Genomic DNA, 22,048 nt, shown 5'->3' on the forward strand with positions numbered 1-22,048 from the left:
GACAAATAAAATTTGATTTGATTTTGATTCGATTTGATACAGACAGATAGACAGACAGACAGACAGACAAATAAATCGTACTACACTGGCTCTGACGCTCCTCGGATGTGGCAGGGCTTGCAAACCATTACAGACTACAAAGGGAAGCACAGCCAAGAGCTGCCCAGTGACACGAGCCTACCAGACGAGCAAAATAACTTCTATGCTCGCTCGAGGCAAGTAACACTGAAAAATGCATGAGAGCCTCAGCTGTTCCGGACGACTGTGTGATCACTCTCTCCGCAGCCGATGTGAGTAAGACCTTTAAACAGGTCAACGTGTACTCCGAGCACGCACTGACTAACTGGCAAGTGTCTTCACTGACATTTTCAACCTCTCCCTGTCTGAGTCTGTAATACATGTTTCAAGCAGACCACCATAGTCCGGGTGCCCAAGAACACTAAGGTGACCTGCCTAAATGACTCACTCACGTCTGAGTGGCTCACATCAACACCATTATCCCAGAAACCTTAGACCCGCTTCAATTTGCATACTTCCCCTACAGATCCACAGATGATGCAATCTCTATTGCACTCCACACTGCCCTTTCACACCTGGACAAAAGGAACACCTATGTGAGATTGGACCCTGGGGCTAAACAACTACCTCTGCAACTGGATCCTGGATTTCCTGATGGGCCGCCCCCAGGTGGTAAGGGTAGGTAACATCACATGTGCCACGCTGATCCTCAACACAGGGGCCCCTCAGGGGTGCGTACTCAGTCCCCTTCTGTACTCCCTGTTCACTCATGACTGCATGGTCAGCCACGACTCCAACACCATCATTAAGTTGCCGATGACACAACAGTGGTAGGCCTGATCACAGACAACAATGAGACAGCCAATAGGGAGGAGGTCAGAGACAACCTCTCCTTCAACGTTGATTGTGAACTACAGGCAAAAGAGGACCGAGCACACCCCCATTCTCATCGGCAGGGCTGTAGTGGAGCAGGTTGAGAGCTTCAAGATCCTTGGGGTCCACATCACCAACAAACGAACATGGTCCAAGCACACCAAGACAGTCGTGAAGAGGGCACAACAAAACCTATTCCCCCTCAGATCCTCATTTTTCTTTTTTACAGCTGCACCATCGAGAGCATCCTGACGGGTTGCATCACTGCCTGGTATGCCAACTGCTCGGCCTCCGACTGCAAGGCACTACAGAGAGTACTGCGTACGGCCCAGTACATCACGGCCCAGTACATCATCCATGACCTCTATACCAGGCGGTGTCAGAGGAAGGCCCTAACTCCAGCCACTCTAGTCATAGACTGTTTTCTCTGCTACTGCACGGCAAGCGGTACCGGAGAGCCAAGTCTAGGTCCAAGAGGCTTCTAAACAGCTTTTACCCCCAAGCCATAAGACTCCTGAACATCTAATCAAATGACTACCCACACTATTTGCATTGCCCCCCCCCACGCTGTTGCTACTCTCTGTTATTATCTATGCATAGTCATTTTAATACATATTACCTCAATTACCTCGACACCGGTGCCCCCACACATTGACTCTGTACCGGTCCCCCCTGTATATAGCCCTGTCCCTGTCCCCCCTGTATAAAGCCCCGCTATTGTTATTTTACTGCTGCTTTTTAAATATTTGTTATTCTTATCTCATACTTTTTTTTAAGGTATTTGTCTTAAAATTGCATTGTTGGCTAAGGGCTTGTAAGTAAGCATTTCACTGTAAGGTGTAATACCTGTTGTATTCGGAGCATGTCACAAATACAATTTGATTTGATGAAGAGACAGAAAGACAGACAGACAGATAGATACAGAGAGACAGACAGAGACAGAATGTGAAAGATATACTGCATCAAAGAGTGGGAGACAGCAGACCTGGTAGACAGGGAGATGACTGACAGATTGAGAGAAGTCTAAGAAACACTTTGAGTTGGCAATGGGGATGGTAGTTAGTTACTTTTTGTATCCAGACACCAGCTCCAGGTAGTTGGTAGGAGTGACATAGTTGTGTCTCTTCAGCTCCAGCTTCATCCTCTGGGAGAACTGGGCCACAGACTGGTGCATGGTCACAAAGATACTGGCCACTTTGGTCTGGATCTAGAGGAACACATCCACCCAAAGATATAACGTTATTACAACATTATTACAACGTTATACAACATTACTGGGCCACAGACTGGTGCATGGTCACAAAGATACTGGCCACTTTGGTCTGGATCTAGAGGAACACATCCACCCAAAGATATAACGTTATTACAACATTATTACAACGTTATACAACATTACTGGGCCACAGACTGGTGCATGGTCACAAAGATACTGGACACCTTTGTCTAGATCTACAATAAATCCCCAACATGTCATTACAACGTTATTAAACATGTATTACAAGAGAATATAACACTATTGAAACATACAACATTACAAGAGCCAAGAGTTTCTCCTGGTCATGTGGCCAGGAAAACACTCCTGCCGTAAACATTCCTACGACATTCCTACAACATTACATACCCTTGTGGAAACAGAACAAAGCAGTGTTGGGTAGGAGTGTGAAGGCGAAGGTGACGTTTGCGTGGCGAGTACAGCATAATAGATGAGACTACAATAAAACAAGCTTTAACTCTTGAGGTTTTCACAACCCAGCTGCTCTTTATAAATGTCTTTTAAAAAAAAGACTAGCTAGTAGCTACACAGGAAGGATGAGAGGGTGAATCACTCCATCACACAGCAGGCTAACCTTCTAACCAAGTTCAGTTAGATAGAAGTGTACAGTGGGGAGAACAAGTATTTGATACACGATTTTGCAGGTTTTCCTACTTACAAAGCATGTAGAGGTCTGTCATTTTTATCATAGGTACACTTCAACTGTGAGAGACGGAATCTAAAACAAAAATCCAGGAAATCACATTGTATGATTTTTAAGTAATTCATTTGCATTTTATTGCATGACATAAGTATTTGTTTGCAATTACAGAGCTATACGTTTCCTGTAGTTCTTGACCAGGTTTGCACACACTGCAGCAGGGATTTTGGCCCACTCTTCCATACAGACTTTCTCCAGATCCTTCAGGTTTCAGGGCTGTTGCTGGGCAATACGGACTTTCAGCTCCCTCCAAAGATTTTCTATTGGGTTTAGGTCTGGAGACTGGCTAGGCCACTCCAGGACCTTGAAATGCTTCTTACGGAGCCTCTCCTTAGTTGCCCTGGCTGGGTCGTTGTCATGCTGGAAGACCCAGCCACGACCCATCTTCAATGCTCTTACTGAGGGAAGGTTGTTGGCCAAGATCTCGCGATACATGGCCCCATCCATCCTCCCCTCAATATGATGCAGTCGTCCTGTCCCCTTTGCAGAAAAGCATCCCCAAAGAATGATGTTTCCACCTCCATGCTTCACGGTTGGGATGGTGTTCTTGGGGTTGTACTCATCCTTCTTCTTTCTCCAAACACAGTGAGTGGAGTTTTAGACCAAAAAGCTATATTTTTGTCTCATCAGACCACATGACCTTCTCCCATTCCTCTGGATCATCCAGATGGTCATTGGCAAACTTCAGACGGGCCTGGACATGCGCTGGCTTGAGCAGGGGGACCTTGCATGCGCTGCAGGATTTTAATCCATGACGGCGTAGTGTGTTACTAATGGTTTTCTTTGAGACTGTGGTCCCAGCTCTCTTCAGGTCATTGACCAGGTCCTGCCGTGTAGTTCTGGGCTGATCCCTCACCTTCCTCATGATCATTGATGCCCCACGAGGTGAGATCTTACATGGAGCCCCTGACCGAGGGGGATTGACCGTCATCTTGAACTTCTTCCATTTTCTAATAATTGCGCCAACAGTTGTTGCCTTCTCACCAAGCTGCTTGCCTATTGTCCTGTAGCCCATCCCAGCCTTGTGCAGGTCTACAATTTTATCCCTGATGTCCTTACACAGCTCTCTGGTCTTGGCCATTGTAGAGAGGTTGGAATCTGTTTGATTGAGTGTGTGGACAGGTGTCTTTTATACAGGTAACGAGTTCAAACAGGTGCAGTTAATACAGGTAATGAGTGAAGAACAGAAGGGCTTCTTAAAGAAAAACTAACAGGTCTGAGGGAGACGGAATTCTTACTGGTTGGTAGGTGATCAAATACTTGTCATGCAATAAAATGCAAATTAATGACTTAAAAATCATACCATGTGATTTTCTGGAGTTTTGTTTTAGATTCCGTCTCTCACAGTTGAAGTGTACCTATGATAAAAATTACAGACCTCTACATGCTTTGTAAGTAGGAAAACCTGCAAAATCGGCAGTGTATCAAATACTTGTTCTCCCCACTGTATGTGTGTTATCTGTGTGTGTGTGCATGCCAACATGTGTGTGTGTGTGTGTGTCTCACCCCCTCCACGGTGCCCAGGGCCAGTCCGTCCAGGTATCTCTCAGCCACCTCCAACAGGGCATCTCTGGGCCACTCTGAGAACCAGTCGATGGTGGCACAGTTCACCAGGGCTGGGTACTGACGGATATAGTTCCTTGAGGAACACATACAAGTTAATCAGATCCAAAGAGTCCATTGATTTCAATAAACGTTTCAATCTGTTGTGGGGTATGCTCTGAGTCTAGTTGTGTCTAAATGGGTGCGTTACCCAGGATCGGTGCTAAACACTGGTGTGGAGGTGAATGTCGTGAATGATGAAAATCACTTTGAGCTCTTGGAGAAATGCAACTTAAATCCACTCAACTTAACAGCTGCCAAGACCCAACCTCCATTGTCTGAGCCACTAGGTTTTGCTGGCTAATTGCTGTCATGCCATCACACAGCCAGTGTAACTGTGTTGACCTGGTAAGATCCCCTCTCACTCCCAGCCACAAATACTGATCAGAGGTGGAGGAATGGAGGGATGGAGGAATGGGGGGCAGCCCTGGAGCCAACAGCCAAAGCATGGTGATTAGCTCTGGGTAATGGGCCCTGCCAGCCCAATTAGTGGTATTATGTGTGAACACTGCCCTGTCTCGTTAATGAGAGAGAGACAGACTGGTGTGTGCGTATGTGTGTGTACGTGTGTGTGTGAGTGACCCAGCCATCATGTCTGCTATCCATCCTGTCATTTCTAATCACAGCAAGCCTCAGGTCTAAAACGCTGTGTCATCCTAAACACAATTCCTAATTTGCAAGACAAGGGATGGCGGGACGCACATTAGCCATTAACAAGCTGACAAGTGTTCATGTTTGGCTGTCTATGCTCTAATACTGAGAATCAGCTGTGCTGGAGTGTGGGGTTTACACACTCAGACAGAGAGAGCATGAGAAGGAAAACAGATAATGAGAGAATGGTGGCAATGCTTAGGAAGAAACCTCTACTAGTCGCCCATTAGCACAGATGATGCCGCAGGAAAAGCTTTCATCTCTGTCTCAAACCCTTATTGTTGAATGTGTTCAGTGCTTTGTACATGACTAATCACTTTGCTTGGTGCGATATAGCAGGCACTGTACATTCTTTAACTTCAAAAACTGTCCCGAGTGCAGGCTTACCTGAAGGGGTCTCCCACAGGGCTCATGCAGAGCACGATGTGCAGGTTGTTCCTCACTCTCTCTATCAGGTAGTTGAACATGGAGTCTGGAGTCTCAATGATGTTGTCTTTCCTGGCCCAGTCCGACAGAGCACTGGACACCTGGACGATGAGGTCAGGGTCAAAGGTTAATACACAACGAGACAAAACAACATAAGAACAAACACAGAAAACACAAACTAGCCTACCACACACATGCTGGATAGCACTATTACAATTGTATCTATTATTTTTGTGGTGACATTTTTATAAGAGATGTACTTAAATAGAGAGATAATATACAGTCGGTATCGTGGTGAAATTGAAGAGGAAACTATTGCGACCTTGAAGAAATACAGAATGAAATTCATTTTTATCCTCCCTGGCATTATGTGGCTGAGCGATGAAGAGACAGACCACCAGATATACCCTGGCATTATGTGGCTGAGTGATGAAGAGACAGACCACCAGATATACCCTGGCATTATGTGGCAGAGCGATGAAGAGACAGACCACCAGATATACCCTGGCATTATGTGGCTGACCGATGAAGAGACAGACCACCAGATATACCCTGGCATTATGTGGCTGAGCGATGAAGAGACAGACCACCAGATATACCCTGGCATTATGTGGCTGAGCAATGAAGAGACAGACCACCAGATATACCCTGGCATTATGTGGCTGAGTGATGACGAGACAGGCCACCAGATATACCCTGCCATTATGTGGCTGAGCAATGAAGAGACAGACCACCAGACATACCCTGGCATTATGTGGCTGAGCGATGAAGAGACAGACCACCAGATATACCCTGGCATTATGTGGCTGAGCGATGAAGAGACAGACCACCAGATATACCCTGGCATTATGTGGCTGAGCGATGAAGAGACAGACCACCAGATATACCCTGGCATTATGTGGCTGAGCGATGAGGAGACAGACCACCAGATATACCCTGGCATTATGTGGCTGAGCGATGAAGAGACAGACCACCAGATATACCCTGGCATTATGTGGCTGAGTGATGAAGAGACAGACCACCAGATATACCCTGGCATTATGTGGCTGAGCGATGAGGAGACAGACCACCAGATATACCCTGGCATTATGTGGCTGAGCGATGAAGAGACAGACCACCAGATATACCCTGGCATTATGTGGCTGAGCGATGAAGAGACAGACCACCAGATATACCCTGGCATTATGTGGCTGAGTGATGAGGAGAAACTGAAGTGGTATTTTGTCCGTTGTGTATTTCCGTTTGCGGAATATTTAGGTAAAGCCTGGAATAAAAGAAAAAGGGATACCTATAATTAAATTATACAAATATTTAGCTTCTAAGTGGTAAATGGCACGTGTGTATATAGATTGTGTATAGGCTTGTCTCCCATATGAATCTTCTAAGTGGTAAATGGCACGTGTGTATATAGATTGTGTATAGGCTTGTCTCCCATATGAATCTTCTAAGTGGTAAATGGCACGTGTGTATATAGATTGTGTATAGGCTTGTCTCCCATATGAATCTTCTAAGTGGTAAATGGCACGTGTGTATATAGATTGTGTATAGGCTTGTCTCCCATATGAATCTTCTAAGTGGTAAATGGCACGTGTGTATATAGATTGTGTATAGGCTTGTCTCCCATATGAATCTTCTAAGTGGTAAATGGCACGTGTGTATATAGATTGTGTATAGGCTTGTCTCCCATATGAATCTTCTCTTTGTGCCGGACTGGGTTCAAATGCCTTCTGTTTCATTTTTCTGTATTTATTTATCTGTAAGTTATTATTTTATTTAACCTTTATTTAACTAGGCAAGTCAGTTAAGAACACATTCTCATATTATGTATGTATGTTTGTATGTGTATATATGCAGTGTATATGCTTGTGTGTATGTATATATTTGTACTGCTCTAGGGATGTAATTAATGTTTGGATAACCTTATTTACAATAATGCATTGATTTTTATCTTACATTTTTTTCACTCTTTATGCGATGCACACTGCAGCGAACACCGGAAGAAGAATTAACACTGAATTACCACAGTGAATTATTGTAATGGTTGTTTGTGTCAATTAACCCCAAAAGGGATGGGTTGCCAAACGGCGATTGGACACAACAACAAAAAAATCCTTCGTTCATACAGTATATATTATATAAACTGAACAAAAATATAAACGCAACATGTAAAGTGTTGGTCCCATGCTTCATGAGCTGAAATAAAAGATCCCAGACATTTTCCAAATGCACAAAAAGCTTGCTTCTTTTTTTGTGCACAAATTGGTTTACATAATTTCTGCTTTGGCAAGATAATCCATTCACCAGACAGGTGTGGCATATCAAGAAGCTGATTAAACGGCATGATAATTACACAGGTGCACCTTGTGCTGGGGGACAATAAAAGGCCACTCTTAAATGTGCAGTTTTGTCACACAACACAATGCTACAGATGTCTCAAGTTTTTAGGGAGCGCGCAATCGGCATGCCTACTGCAGGAATGTCCACCATAGCTTTTGCCAGAGAATTGAATGTTAATTTCTCTACCATAAGCCCCCTCCAACGTTTTTTAGAGAATTTGGCAACGGGCCTCACAACTGTAGACCACTTTGCAACCACGCCAGCCCAGGACCTCCACATCCAGCTTCTTCACCTGCAGGATTGTTTGAGACCAGCCACCCGGAAAGCTGATGAAACTGTGGGTTTGCATAACTCAATATTAGAAAGGTGTTCTTAATGTTTTGTACACTCAGTGCACCAGCACCTGTGTAAAGTCCCCCTTTCAAAATAACAGATGCAAACGTGGCATTGTATTAAACCCTGTTTAGTAATCGTACCTCTTCAAACTCGTCCTGCTTGTAGAGGTTGGGCACCTCTCCAGAGCTGAGGATGTTGTTGATGTCCTCCAGGAAAGACTGGTCTACTATCTGGGTGTCGTTGAACAGGAACACGGTGGGCTTGTTGTCCACACCCGTCAGACGATACAACTTCTTTATGTCTGGGAGGAGACATGCATGGGAGGAGAAGACTCAAGGATGTGTGTGTGTGTGTGTGTGTGTGTGTGTGTGTGTGCGTGCGTGCGTGTTGCCGGGTTGTGATCACGACAAAAGTATTTTGGTTAAGGTTCTAGGCCTAGAATCTGACTCAACAAAGTAGGACATTCCTGAACAATCAAAATAACTGCACCAGTTGAAAAGCAACTAAAATATAAACTAACAACAAACAAACGGAGGAAAATGCCACCTAATTAAAGTGTTTTGTTCAATTAGAGCAGAACGTAAGGCTATCAGTCTGACTCAATTCATATTAAACGCTCAGGGAGCGAGCAGCCCTGAGCAGTGTGCTGTAATTCAGTGCAATTATGTTCTAAACCAGAGGTATTCAACAGGGGGTCCAGCAGATGTACTGCAGGGGGTCTGCGGAAAAAAATTAATAATAAGAATGTTGCTAGCAACAACAGAATAAATGACTTCTATTCATTTTAAAATGTTGATTTGATATCCTTTCCTTTATCATTCACCTGATGATAAGACAAGACATTAATTTATTTGGGGGGGGGGGGGGGGGGATAACATGATGGGGGTCCCTGGGTTGCTGGTTTTCCTGGGATGGGGTCCCTGGACAAGAAAAGGTTGAAGACCCCTGTTCTAAACAAATGCCTTGCTGTTGGCAGATCAACCAAATTTGACAAATTTCTCTTGCAGAACAGGTCCAAATATATACCTCTGTCTCATACCTCTGTAGTGCAGTTGACTAGAAAGTCTCCCCCTCATTGGTTCCATTGTGCTAGGCAAGCTCAATCAAGCTCAGATGAAGTATTTGAAATGATTTTAAAAAGTATTAAAACCCATGTGCTGGTACTAGGTCATGTTTAATGGTCTCTTACCCTCTCTGAACTCCTGCTTGCGGTACTGCTTGGTGACTTCCACCTGGAAGACCAGGTACTCACAGATGGAGGCGGCCATCTTGGAAAGGCTCTGTCTGCCTGAGCCCCCGATGCCCACCAGCAGCATGTTCCCTCTGGGCTGGCTGATCACACGCACCACACGGGTTACTGAGGGAACGCACACACACACACACACACGCGCGCACACACGTTGTTTGTATGCTCAGCAAAGCTAAACACCAACACCCATCCCTAACCTGAGTGTGAAGGTGAACGGAAAGGCTCTGGAGCGACAAACCGCCCTTGCTGTCTCTGCCTGGCCGGTTCCCCTCCCTCCACTGGGATTCTCTGCCTCTAACCCTTTTACAGGGGCTGAGTCACTGGCTTGCTGGTGCTCTTCCATGCCGTCCCGAGGAAGGGTGTGTCACTTGAGTGGGTTGAGTCGCTGACGTGATCTTCCTGTCTGGGTTGTCGCCCCCCTTGGGTTGTGCCGTGGCGGAGATCTTTATGGGCTATACTCGGCTCAGGATGGTAAGTTGGTGGTTGAAGATATCCCTCTAGTGGTGTGGGGGCTGTGCTTTGGCAAAGTGGGTGGGGTTATATCCTGCCTGTTTGGCCCTGTCCGGGGGTGTCCTCGGATGGGGCCACAGTGTCTCCCGACCCCTCCTGTCTCAGCCTCCAGTATTTATGCTGCAGTAGTTTATGTGTTGGGGGGCTTATGTGTCTTATCCGGTGTCCTGTGTGAATTTAAGTATTCTCTCTCTCTCTCTCTGTGTGTGTGTGTGTGTGTGTGAGGACCTGTGCCCTATGACCATGTCTCAGGACTACCTGGCATGATGACTCCTTGCTGTCCCCAGTCCACCTGGCCGTGCTACTGCTCCAGTTTCAACTGTTCTGCCTGAGGCTATGGAACCCTGACCTGTTCACCGGACGTGCTACCTGTCCCAGACCTGCTGTTTTGAACTCTCTAGAGACAGCAGGAGCGGTAGAGATACTCTTAATGATAGGCTATGAAAAGCCAACTGACATTTACTTTTTACTGACATTTACTTCTGAGGTGCTGACCTGTTGCACCCTCTACAACCACTGTGATTATTATCTGGCTTATTATTATTACTGGCTATACTGACTATGATTATCCTCATAGACGATCGATCTGTCCTACTACTCACTGTGTTCTACGGCGTCCCTGAACAGAACCAGGGACATGGGTACCACTCCAGGGGTCAGGTTGTAGTCCTCCAGCTGAGACTCCATGAAACTCTTCAACGTCTTCAAGTCCACTAGATCCTCATACACACGATGCTCCTTCAGGAAGTCCCCTGAGAGAGAGAGACACACGCGCGCAAACACACACACGTAGTTATATTGACATACAAGACGTCTGTGAACAACTCTCGGGAGACAGAGCTGTTGTAATCAATCAACCAACCAACCAGTCTACTAATTACAAACCACTCATCAATCAATACCTAAATCGATCCTTCATCCAGTCCGCTTGTCAATGTACACACACATCCATTCATCACTCAGACTAGTTAAAGAACAATCCATCCCATCCTCCCAGTCCCCTGTATGTGTGTGTGTGTCTGTCTGTGTGTGTGTGTGATAACGCGAGTGAGCGTTTGTTAGTACCGAATATGGGTGGTTGTTTGTTGGGGCAGATGCTGTGGTAGGTGAGTTCAAACAGAGAGCCTAGTTTCTCAGCCAGCAGCCCTACGAAGGCCTCTGTGTCACTCTGGTCCACCAGACGGTCTGAGAACACCCTGGGGATGGGGAGAGAGGAGACCGGAGGAGTCCGTGCTGCATGTCACCCAGGCAGACAGAACGCACACAGTATATACTGTAGTGGTAGAGACTATTGTCTCCTTGGGTACAATGAATGCTTCTCTTATCCTATGTCTTATTATAATATATTTAAGCTACCCCGAGGGGGTGTGGTATACGGCCAATACACCGCGGCTAAGGGCTGTTCTTAGGCAAGACGCAACGCGGAGTGCCTGGATACAGCCCTTAGCCCTGGTATATTTGGCCATCTACCACAAACCTCTGAGGTGCCTTATTACTATTTTATAACTGGTTACCAAAGTAAGTAGAGCAGTAAAAATAACTGTTTTGTCAAACCCGTGGTATACCATGACTGACCGCCAATCAGCATTCAGGGCTGGGACCAGCCAGTTTATAACGAGGGATAGAGAGCAGTATACCTGAAGCACTCGTGTATCCACAGTCTGGTGATGCTCTGCTTGGTGTCGTGGAAGTCTCTGTGAGCTCGCAGTAAACCCTGGAACACCTAGACGAGGAGGAGACGACAGCTTATTGACGCACAGAAACACAAGTTCACTGTTAATCTATGCCTAAACCCCAGACACTGAACACCAGGATTAAGAGAGATTGAGTGAGAGTCGACGCATTCAGTATGACTGGCGCGCGCGTGTGTGTATGTCATGGCGTGCGTGTGTGTGTGTGTGTGTGTGTGTGTGTGTAGCCCCTACCCTGGAGATGTCTCTGAGGTTGAAGAGGTAGTGTATCTTGGCGGGTGTGGGCAGGAAGCGGGCGACGGTAGAGTAGTAGAGCTCCAAGGTGGCCTGAGTCAGGACGGAACCTATAGGCTTCACCTCCTCCTCAAACTCCTGCAGCTTCTGGTTGATCATAGTACCATAGATACGCTTGATCTGAGACTCCTGGAGAGAGAGGAGAGGAGAGGGGAGGTGAGGGAGGGAGGGAAGGAGGGATGAAAGAGGAGAGCGGGGGTGCAGGAGGAGAAGAAGGGGGAGGTGAGGGAGGGAGGGATGAAAGAGGAGAGCGGGGGTGCAGGAGGAGAGGAAGGGAGAGCACAAGAGCTTCTGAGTGATCATAGTGACGTAGATGTGCTTGATCTGAGACTCTTGGAGAGGGGGAGAGGAGTGAAAGAGGAGTAAACATGTACACCTGACCGAGTTGAGAGAGAGAAAGTGTGAAAATTGATAAGAGAGGCAGGGGAGAGGATAGAGGAAGAGGATGGAGAGAGGATAGAGGAAGAGGATGGAGAGAGCAGGGGAGAGGATAGAGGAAGAGGATGGAGAGAGCAGGGGAGAGGATAGAGGAAGAGGATGGAGAGAGCAGGGGAGAGGAGAGGAAGAGGATGGAGAGAGCAGGGGAGAGGAGAGGAAGAGGATGGAGAGAGCAGGGGAGAGGAGAGGAAGAGGATGGAGAGAGCAGGGGAGAGGATAAAGGAAGAGGATGGAGAGAGCAGGGGAGAGGAGAGGAAGAGGATGGAGAGAGCAGGGGAGAGGATAGAGGAAGAGGATGGAGAGAGCAGGGGAGAGGATAGAGGAAGAGGATGGAGAGAGCAGGGGAGAGGATAGAGGAAGAGGATGAGAGAGCAGGGGAGATGATAGAGGAAGAGGATGGAGAGAGCAGGGGAGAGGAGAGGAAGAGGATGGAGAGAGCAGGGGAGAGGAAGAGGATTGACAGAGCAGGGGAGAGGATAGAGGAAGAGGATGGAGAGAGCAGGGGAGAGGAAGAGGATTGACAGAGCAGGGGAGAGGAGAGGAAGAGGATGGAGAGAGCAGGGGAGAGGATAAAGGAAGAGGATGGAGAGAGCAGGGGAGAGGATAGAGGAAGAGGATTGACAGAGCAGGGGAGAGGAGAGGAAGAGGATGGAGAGAGCAGGGGAGAGGATAGAGGATGGAGAGAGCAGGGGAGAGGATAGAGGAAGAGGATGGAGAGAGCAGGGGAGAGGAAGAGGATGGAGAGAGCAGGGGAGAGGATAGAGGAAGAGGATGGAGAGAGCAGGGGAGAGGAAGAGGATGGAGAGAGCAGGGGAGAGGATAGAGGAAGAGGATGGAGAGAGCAGGGGAGAGGATAGAGGAAGAGGATTGACAGAGCAGGGGAGAGGAGAGGAAGAGGATGGAGAGAGCAGGGGAGAGGATAGAGGATGGAGAGAGCAGGGGAGAGGATAGAGGAAGAGGATGGAGAGAGCAGGGGAGAGGAAGAGGATGGAGAGAGCAGGGGAGAGGATAGAGGAAGAGGATGGAGAGAGCAGGGGAGAGGAAGAGGATGGAGAGAGCAGGGGAGAGGATAGAGGAAGAGGATGGAGAGAGCAGGGTAGAGGATAGAGGAAGAGGATGGAGAGAGCAGGGGAGAGGATAGAGGAAGAGGATGGAGAGAGCAGGGGGAGAGAGGAAGGATGCAACAGATGAGAGAGTGAGAGAAAGGAGTGAAGGAGGACACATGTCAGAGGAGAGACGGTTCGAGAGGAGAAAGAGGGAGAAAGTGAGAACATATCAGATGGAGACATAACTCAGAGCAGAAGAAGAGTGATAATTGAAAAGAAAGATGAGGAGAGAAGAGGGGTGAGGTGGGAGGTGGGGGGAGGAGTGATCAAAAAAGAGACGTCAGAGAGAGAGAAAAGGGAGAAGCCGACAGAAAAATGAAAGGAAAAGGAGACATCCCATCCAGCATGCTTTTCCTGTCTTCTAAATGAGGGTGCAGTGGCACATTTTACTTGTTGTCATTATCATCATCACCATAAGGATAATCAGGGGAATTCTGCTGAGATGAAGAGAAAGAGATAGAGAAAGAGAGACAGGGTGGGGTGAGAAAGCGAGAGAGAGAGAGAGAGAAAGAGAGAGTGTGGGTGGGGTGAGAGAGAGAGAGAGAGAGAAAGGATGATGAAGGAGGATAACGTGTCAGAGAAAGAACAGACTCATTATCAGGAAACATGGCTCTGCAGTGATACTGACTGACCTGAAACACACAGAGAAGAGAGAGAGGGGATGAGGAGGACAGGGAGAGAAGAGAGAGAGGAGATGAGGAGGACAGGGAGAGAAGAAGAGAAGGAGATGAGGAGGACAGGGAGAGAAGAGGAGAAGGAGATGAGGAGGACAGGGAGAGAAGAGGAGAAGGAGATGAGGAGGACAGGGAGAGAAGAGGAGAAGGAGATGAGGAGGACAGGGAGAGAAGAGGAGAAGGAGATGAGGAGGACAGGGAGAGAAGAGGAGAAGGAGATGAGGAGGACAGGGAGGGGAAGAGGAGAAAAAGAGGTGGTGAGGAATGTAGGCGATGAAGAAGGAGGGAGGTGACTAGCAGAGAAGAGGTGGAGAAAGAGGAGGGGAAAGATTGTAGAGGAGGAGAAAGCAGCATTGAGCAGAAGCTGAATAAATGTGTGTGTGTGTGTGTGTGTGTGTGGTTATGTGGTTGTGTGTGTGTGTGGTTGTGTGTGTGTGTGTGTGTGGTTATGTGGTTGTGTGTGTGTGTGTGGGTGGTTATGTGGTTGTGTGTGTGGTTATGTGTGTGTGTGTGGTTATGTGGTTGTGTGTGTGTGTGTGTGTGTGTGTGTGGTTATGTGGTTGTGTGTGTGTGTGTGTGTGGTTATGTGGTTGTGTGTGTGTGTGTGTGGTTATGTGGTTGTGTGTGTGTGTGTGTGTGTGGTTGTGTGTGTGTGTGTGTGGTTGTGTGTGTGTGTGTGTGGTTATGTGGTTGTGTGTGTGTGTGTGTGGTTATGTGGTTGTGTGTGTGTGTGGTTATGTGGTTGTGTGTGTGTGACTGACAGTAGGGAAGGTCATGTTGATGAGGTTGAAGCGGCTCTGCAGGCGGCCTGAGATGTGAGTCCTCCCCCCACCAGGTGGACCCATAGACGCCAGCAGGAACATGTCCTGTACACACACACACACACACACACAAGGGTTAAAACAGCCCATTCAGCACAAACAAATTCACACAGGCAGTCTGCATAGAATGCATGAACATGTGCAGCACACACATAAACCAAAATATTAATTCAACACACACACACAACTGTCCGAAAACAAAATCCCTAAAAATAGATACCTAAGGAGAGGGAACTAAGTTCTTAGTAATAACGAGTCGTCCCCCCCCCTCCCCCCCGACACACGGCTTCTCGTACCCCCCACCCCTCTCATCTCACCTTGACACACTTGAGGGTCTGTTTCTGCCGGTCGTACCAGAAGCCGTAGTCGATCCAGAGGCGGAGCAGCTCCAGGGGAGGCTGGGAGCCAAAGTCGTCGTTGGCCGGCATGTTCAGGTCGTCCAGGAAGGCCAGCATGCGCTTACCTCCCACAGGCACATATACACCTTTAGTCCTCTTCTCCACACGACTCTCAATGATGGCCTGTACGTTGTTGGACGTGGTCTGAACAGGTGGAGACAGAGGGGAGGGGGGGGGACTGGTTAGATGGGGAGACAGAGGGGGACTGTGTGTGTGTGTGTGTGTGTGTGTGTGTGTGTGTGTGTGAGAGAGAGAAAGAGAGCGAAAGCGATAGAGAGAGGGGCCGGTCGGGTGTGTGTGAGAGAAAGCGATAGAGAGAGGGGCCGGTCGGATGTGCGAGAGAGAAAGCGATAGAGAGAGGGGCCGGTCGGGTGTGCGAGAGAGAAAGCGATAGAGAGAGGGGCCGGTCGGGTGTGTGTGAGAGAAAGCGATAGAGAGAGGGGCCGGTCGGGTGTGCGAGAGAGAAAGCGATAGAGAGAGGGGCCGGTCGGGTGTGCGAGAGAGAAAGCGATAGAGAGAGGGGCCGGTCGGGTGTGTGTGAGAGAAAGCGATAGAGAGAGGGGCCGGTCGGGTGTGCGAAAGAGAAAGCGATAGAGAGAGGGGCCGGTCAGGTGTGTGTGAGAGAAAGCGATAGAGAGAGGGGCCGGTCGGGTGTGTGTGAGAAAAAGCGATAGAGAGAGGGGCCGGTCAGGTGTGTGAGAGAGAAAGCGATAGAGAGAGGGGCCGGTCGGGTGTGTGTGAGAGAAAGCGATAGAGAGAGGGGCCGGTCGGGTGTGTGTGAGAGAAAGCGATAGAGAGAGGGGCCGGTCGGGTGTGTGTGAGAGAAAGCGATAGAGAGAGGGGCCGGTCGGGTGTGCGAGAGAGAAAGCGATAGAGAGAGGGGCCGGTCGAGTGTGCGAGAGAGAAAGCGAAAGAGAGAGGGGCCGGTCGGGTGTGAGTGAGAGAAAGCGATAGAGAGAGGGGCCGGTCGGGTGTGTGTGAGAAAAAGCGATAGAGAGAGGGGCCGGTCAGGTGTGCGAGAGAGAAAGCGATAGAGAGAGGGGCCGGTCGGGTGTGTGTGAGAGAAAGCGATAGAGAGAGGGGCCGGTCGGGTGTGTGTGAGAGAAAGCGATAGAGAGAGGGGCCGGTCGGGTGTGTGTGAGAGAAAGCGATAGAGAGAGGGGCCGGTCGGGTGTGCGAGAGAGAAAGCGATAGAGAGAGGGGCCGGTCGAGTGTGCGAGAGAGAAAGCGATAGAGAGAGGGGCCGGTCGGGTGTGAGTGAGAGAAAGCGATAGAGAGAGGGGCCGGTCGGGTGTGTGTGAGAGAAAGCGATAGAGAGAGGGGCTGGTCGGGTGTGCGAGAGAGAAAGCGATAGAGAGAGGGACCGGTCGGGTGTGTGTGAGAGAAAGCGATAGAGAGAGGGGCCGGTCGGGTGTGCGAGAGAGAAAGCGATAGAGAGAGGGGCCGGTCGGGTGTGTGTGAGAGAAAGCGATAGAGAGAGGGGCCGGTCGGGTGTGTGTGAGAGAAAGCGATAGAGAGAGGGGCCGGTCGGGTGTGTGTGAGAGAAAGCGATAGAGAGAGGGGCCGGTCGGGTGTGCGAGAGAGAAAGCGATAGAGAGAGGGGCCGGTCGGGTGTGTGAGAGAGAAAGCGATAGAGAGAGGGGCCGGTCGGGTGTGTGTGAGAGAAAGCGATAGAGAGGGGCCGGTCGGGTGTGTGTGAGAGAAAGCGATAGAGAGAGGGGCCGGTCGGGTGTGTGTGAGAGAAAGCGATAGAGAGAGGGGCCGGTCGGGTGTGTGTGAGAGAAAGCGATAGAGAGAGGGGCCGGTCGGGTGTGCGAGAGAGAAAGCGATAGAGAGAGGGGCCGGTCGGGTGTGTGTGAGAGAAAGCGATAGAGAGAGGGGCCGGTCGGGTGTGTGTGAGAGAAAGCGATAGAGAGAGGGGCCGGTCGGGTGTGTGTGAGAGAAAGCGATAGAGAGAGGGGCCGGTCGGGTGTGTGTGAGAGAAAGCGATAGAGAGAGGGGCCGGTCGGGTGTGTGTGAGAGAAAGCGATAGAGAGAGGGGCCGGTCGGGTGTGTGTGAGAGAAAGCGATAGAGAGAGGGGGTGAGGGGGTATAAAGAGTACAAGGGATAAGGTAGCTACAGGAAGAGAAGTATTAGCCAGAGTAAAATAGGTTTACATTAGTGAAAAGGGAACAGCAGAAGACTGACTGAGCCAGAGAGGGGTTCACAGAGTGAACAGTAGATGGATGGACCGACGGACAGAGTTGATGGTCTCTCTCTCCAACTTTACCGCCAAACCCCCTCCCCACTCCCCAAGTTATCCAGGTGATGTTAATGATAATGGTTGGATGTGATGGATAATGATAATGGTGGTGCTGCTTTTATGAGGACTTCCATCACACAACCTCATGTAATGTAATGAGTGTTCGGGTGTGTGTGTGTGTGTGTGTGTGTGTGTGTGCGAGCATCAGGGTTGGTGGGCGGTGGGCCGTGCAGCCCGACGTACGTGACTCAGCTAATTTTGGCGCCTTGCGAGTGAGTGAGAGCCGTGTACTCTGAAATGGTAGGAACCTGAGCTGAAGTGAAGGCTGTTCAACCCGGTGTAGCAAACCAACACACACACACACACACACCTGCACTCACTTTAATCATAGTTTATTACCCCCTACTCTGCCTCTGGAAGTTGTGGCGGCTGGTCCAAAGTATTTTTAGCTGGAGATTATGGCTTTACAATATCTAAGCCTCACATGAACAGTCTAATGTAGGATCTACAGTGAAATCTTAATAATAGACATTGAACATTTTGTTTGGCATAAATAGTGTAACATGTCTCGTTATATAGATGTTAGCGTGACAAGACTGTGGTTGGAGGAAGCTGAGAGGTTGGTGGAAGGTTGTGCTGGTTTGGTGGAAGGTTACATGAAGGTTGGCAGGGCGGTTACTGTGAAGTTACTGATATGTCACAGCTAGGTGGTTTGGGGATTGATGGAAGGTTCCAGGAAGGTTGTTTCGAGGTTTGTCGGTCCTGTCTCACCTGTGAGGACATGTTGACAGTGAGGACCGCCCACTTGGAGGAGTCCAGTCCCTGCAGAACACTCTGTGCCACCGAGGTCTTCCCTGTGCCCACCGGACCCGTCATCAACACCGGGTACTGCCCCGTCACCAGAGCACGCACCAGGAAGTTGTAACGCACCGTGTCCACCGTGGGAACCATGATCTTGTAGAAGGGAGCACTGGGGGAGGGAGAGAAGGAAGGATGGGATGGAAAGAGATGAACGGAGGTTGGGTAAGGTGACAAGATGGATGGATGATATTGAGAGAAGAGATAGAGAGGACAGATAAACAACAGAATAAAATCAAACACACCGCTTTACAATACCACAGCCAGACCAGGGCGCGACCACACACACACACACACACACACACACACACACACACATACTCACTTAGCGGGGTAGCGCCAGCCCTTGAGCAGCTTGTCCTCAAAGGAGGCCCACGTCTTGTTCTTCGTGTCCACATAGTACTCATAGATGGTGTCCTGGAAGGAACAAAGGGAAAAACAAGACATCAGTGACACAGTTCAACATCTGTGCATAAATACAGTCAAAATACTGTATGGTAATATAAACCTAGAAATGAATTTCAAACATGTGTTTGATATGTGCATAAAATACTGTACTACAAAAACATAAATGATTGAGAGAAATATGTTAGAAACATATGTTAATAAAATGAAGATTTTTTTTCATTGTGACAGGCACTGTGTGTGTGTGTATGTGTGTGTATGTGTGTGTGAGAGCAGTCGTGCATGTGTGTCTTCATGCCCCCACCTTATTGGGGAAGGTACCCTCCATCTCCCTGAGGAAGTTGTCGATCGTCTTACGACCGCCCTCGTCAACCGAGGCACAGATGGACCAGATGAGACTGAAGATGAACCACAACTCAACCATACGACCGTAGTGGTCAGAGTCAGAGGGGTTCACCTGGGTGGAGAGACAGGGAGGGAGAGAGAGAGAGACAGGGAGGGAGAGAGAGAGAGACAGGGAGGGAGAGAGAGAGAGACAGGGAGGGAGAGAGAGAGAGAGACATGGAGGGAGAGAGAGAGAGACAGGGGGGGAGAGAGAGAGAGACAGGGAGGGAGAGAGAGAGAGAGACATGGAGGGAGAGAGAGAGAGACAGGGGGGGAGAGAGAGAGAGACAGGGAGGGAGAGAGAGAGAGAGACATGGAGGGAGAGAGAGAGAGACAGGGGGGGAGAGAGAGAGAGACAGGGAGGGAGAGAGAGAGAGAGACAGGGAGGGAGAGAGAGAGAGAGAGAGACAGGGAGGGGAATAGACAGAGAGAGAGAGAGAGAGAGAGAGACAGGGAGGGAGAGAGAGAGAGACAGGGAGGGAGAGAGAGAGAGACAGGGAGGGAGAGAGAGAGAGAGACATGGAGGGAGAGAGAGAGAGACAGGGGGGAGAGAGAGAGAGACAGGGAGGGAGAGAGAGAGAGAGACATGGAGGGAGAGAGAGAGAGACAGGGGGGGAGAGAGAGAGAGACAGGGAGGGAGAGAGAGAGAGAGACATGGAGGGAGAGAGAGAGAGACAGGGGGGGAGAGAGAGAGAGACAGGGAGGGAGAGAGAGAGAGAGACAGGGAGGGAGAGAGAGAGAGAGAGAGAGAGAAACAGGGAGGGGAATAGACAGAGAGAGAGAGAGAGAGAGAGAGACAGGGAGGGAGAGAGAGAGAGAGAGACAGGGAGGGAGAGAGAGAGAGAGAGAGAGAGACAGGGAGGGGAATAGACAGAGAGAGAGAGAGAGAGAGAGAGAGAGAGACAGGGGGGGAATAGACAGAGAGAGAGAGACAGGGAGGGAGAGAGAGAGAGACAGGGGGGGAGAGAGAGAGAGACAGGGAGGGAGAGAGAGAGAGACAGGGAGGGAGAGAGAGAGAGACAGGGAGGGAGAGAGAGAGAGAGACATGGAGGGAGAGAGAGAGAGACAGGGGGGAGAGAGAGAGAGACAGGGAGGGAGAGAGAGAGAGAGAGAGAGAGAGAGAGAGAGAGAGAGAGAGAGAGAGACAGGGGGGGGGAATAGACAGAGAGAGAGAGAGAGAGAGAGAGAGAGAGAGAGAGAGAGAGACACGGAGGGAGAGAGAGAGAGACAGGTGGGGGGAATAGACAGAGAGAGAGAGAGAGAGACAGGGAGGGGAATAGACAGAGAGAGAGAGAGAGAGAGAGAGAGACAGGGAGGGGAATAGACAGAGAGAGAGAGAGAGAGACAGGGAGGGGAATAGACAGAGAGAGAGAGAGAGAGAGAGAGAGAGAGACAGGGAGGGGAATAGACAGAGAGAGAGAGAGAGAGAGAGAGAGAGAGAGACAGGGAGGGGAATAGACAGAGAGAGATAGAGAGAGACAGGGAGGGGAATAGACAGAGAGAGAGAGAGAGAGAGAGAGAGAGAGAGACAGGGAGGGGAATAGACAGAGAGAGAGAGAGAGAGAGAGAGAGAGAGAGAGACAGGGAGGGGAATAGACAGAGAGAGAGAGAGAGACAGGGAGGGGAATAGACAGAGAGAGAGAGAGAGAGAGAGAGAGAGAGAGACAGGGAGGGGAATAGACAGAGAGAGAGAGAGAGAGAGAGAGAGAGAGAGAGAGAGACAGGGAGGGGAATAGACAGAGAGAGAGAGAGAGAGACAGGGAGGGGAATAGACAGAGAGAGAGAGAGAGAGAGAGAGAGAGAGAGACAGGGAGGGGAATAGACAGAGAGAGAGAGAGAGAGAGAGAGAGACAGGGAGGGGAATAGACAGAGAGAGAGAGAGAGAGACAGGGAGGGGAATAGACAGAGAGAGAGAGAGAGACAGGGAGGGGAATAGACAGAGAGAGAGAGAGAGACAGGGAGGGGAATAGACAGAGAGAGAGAGAGAGACAGGGAGGGGAATAGACAGAGAGAGAGAGAGAGAGAGAGTCTTTATTGAACCATACAAGGAATACACATACTCGACAAAATGTTGGGTCGTTTGGTTGACCCAACTCCGTGTTGGGTCATTCAGTTGTGTTGTTCTCTTTCAAAACTGCTGGGTCATTGATGCTGGGTGCTGGGTTATTGATGCTGGGTGCTGGGTTATTGATGCTGGGTGCTGGGTTATTGATGCTGGGTTATTGATGCTGGGTGCTGGGTCATTGATGCTGGGTTATTGATGCTGGGTAATTGATGCTGGGTGCTGGGTCATTGATGCTGGGTCATTGATGCTGGGTAATTGATGCTGGGTGCTGGGTCATTGATGCTGGGTCATTGATGCTGGGTTATTGATGCTGGGTGCTGGGTTATTGATGCTTGGTACTGGGTCAATGATGCTGGGTGCTGGGTTATTGATGCTGGGATATTGATGCTGGGTACTGGGTCATTGATGCTGGGTACTGGGTTATTGGTGCTGGATAATTGATGCTGGGTGCTGGGTTATTGATGCTGGGTTATTGGTGTTGGGTGCTGGGTTATTGATGCTGGGTCAGTGATGCTGGGTGCTGGGTTATTGATGCTGGGTTATTGATGCTGGGTCAGTGATACTGGGTGCTGGGTCAGTGATGCTGGGTGCTTGGTTATTGATGCTGGGTGCTGGGTTATTGATGCTGGGTGCTGGGTCAGTGATGCTGGGTTATTGATGCTGGGTCATTGATGCTTAGACCGGTGAAAATCTGTC

At 49.3% G+C, this 22,048-nt stretch overlaps 1 protein-coding gene across 1 annotated transcript in view; it reads right to left on the minus strand.

Moving 5' to 3' along the window:
- The window catches only part of dnah2 (dynein, axonemal, heavy chain 2), a 217,575-nt gene that overhangs the window by 42,787 nt on the left and 152,740 nt on the right, over window positions 1–22,048 (minus strand). Inside the window, exons 47-60 of the mRNA XM_036957925.1 lie at window positions 19,208–19,360; window positions 18,824–18,915; window positions 18,412–18,610; window positions 15,317–15,541; window positions 14,940–15,044; window positions 11,901–12,089; window positions 11,613–11,698; window positions 11,041–11,171; window positions 10,578–10,727; window positions 9,406–9,573; window positions 8,357–8,517; window positions 5,505–5,644; window positions 4,371–4,503; window positions 1,959–2,098 (exon numbers count right to left, since the gene is read on the minus strand). Coding sequence (XP_036813820.1) covers window positions 1,959–2,098; window positions 4,371–4,503; window positions 5,505–5,644; window positions 8,357–8,517; window positions 9,406–9,573; window positions 10,578–10,727; window positions 11,041–11,171; window positions 11,613–11,698; window positions 11,901–12,089; window positions 14,940–15,044; window positions 15,317–15,541; window positions 18,412–18,610; window positions 18,824–18,915; window positions 19,208–19,360 — 2,072 coding nt within the window. The remainder of the gene's footprint in view (window positions 1–1,958; window positions 2,099–4,370; window positions 4,504–5,504; window positions 5,645–8,356; window positions 8,518–9,405; window positions 9,574–10,577; window positions 10,728–11,040; window positions 11,172–11,612; window positions 11,699–11,900; window positions 12,090–14,939; window positions 15,045–15,316; window positions 15,542–18,411; window positions 18,611–18,823; window positions 18,916–19,207; window positions 19,361–22,048) is intronic.

This window comes from Oncorhynchus mykiss, chromosome 21 (assembly GCF_013265735.2).
Source record: "Oncorhynchus mykiss isolate Arlee chromosome 21, USDA_OmykA_1.1, whole genome shotgun sequence".
Lineage (NCBI taxonomy): Eukaryota > Metazoa > Chordata > Actinopteri > Salmoniformes > Salmonidae > Oncorhynchus > Oncorhynchus mykiss.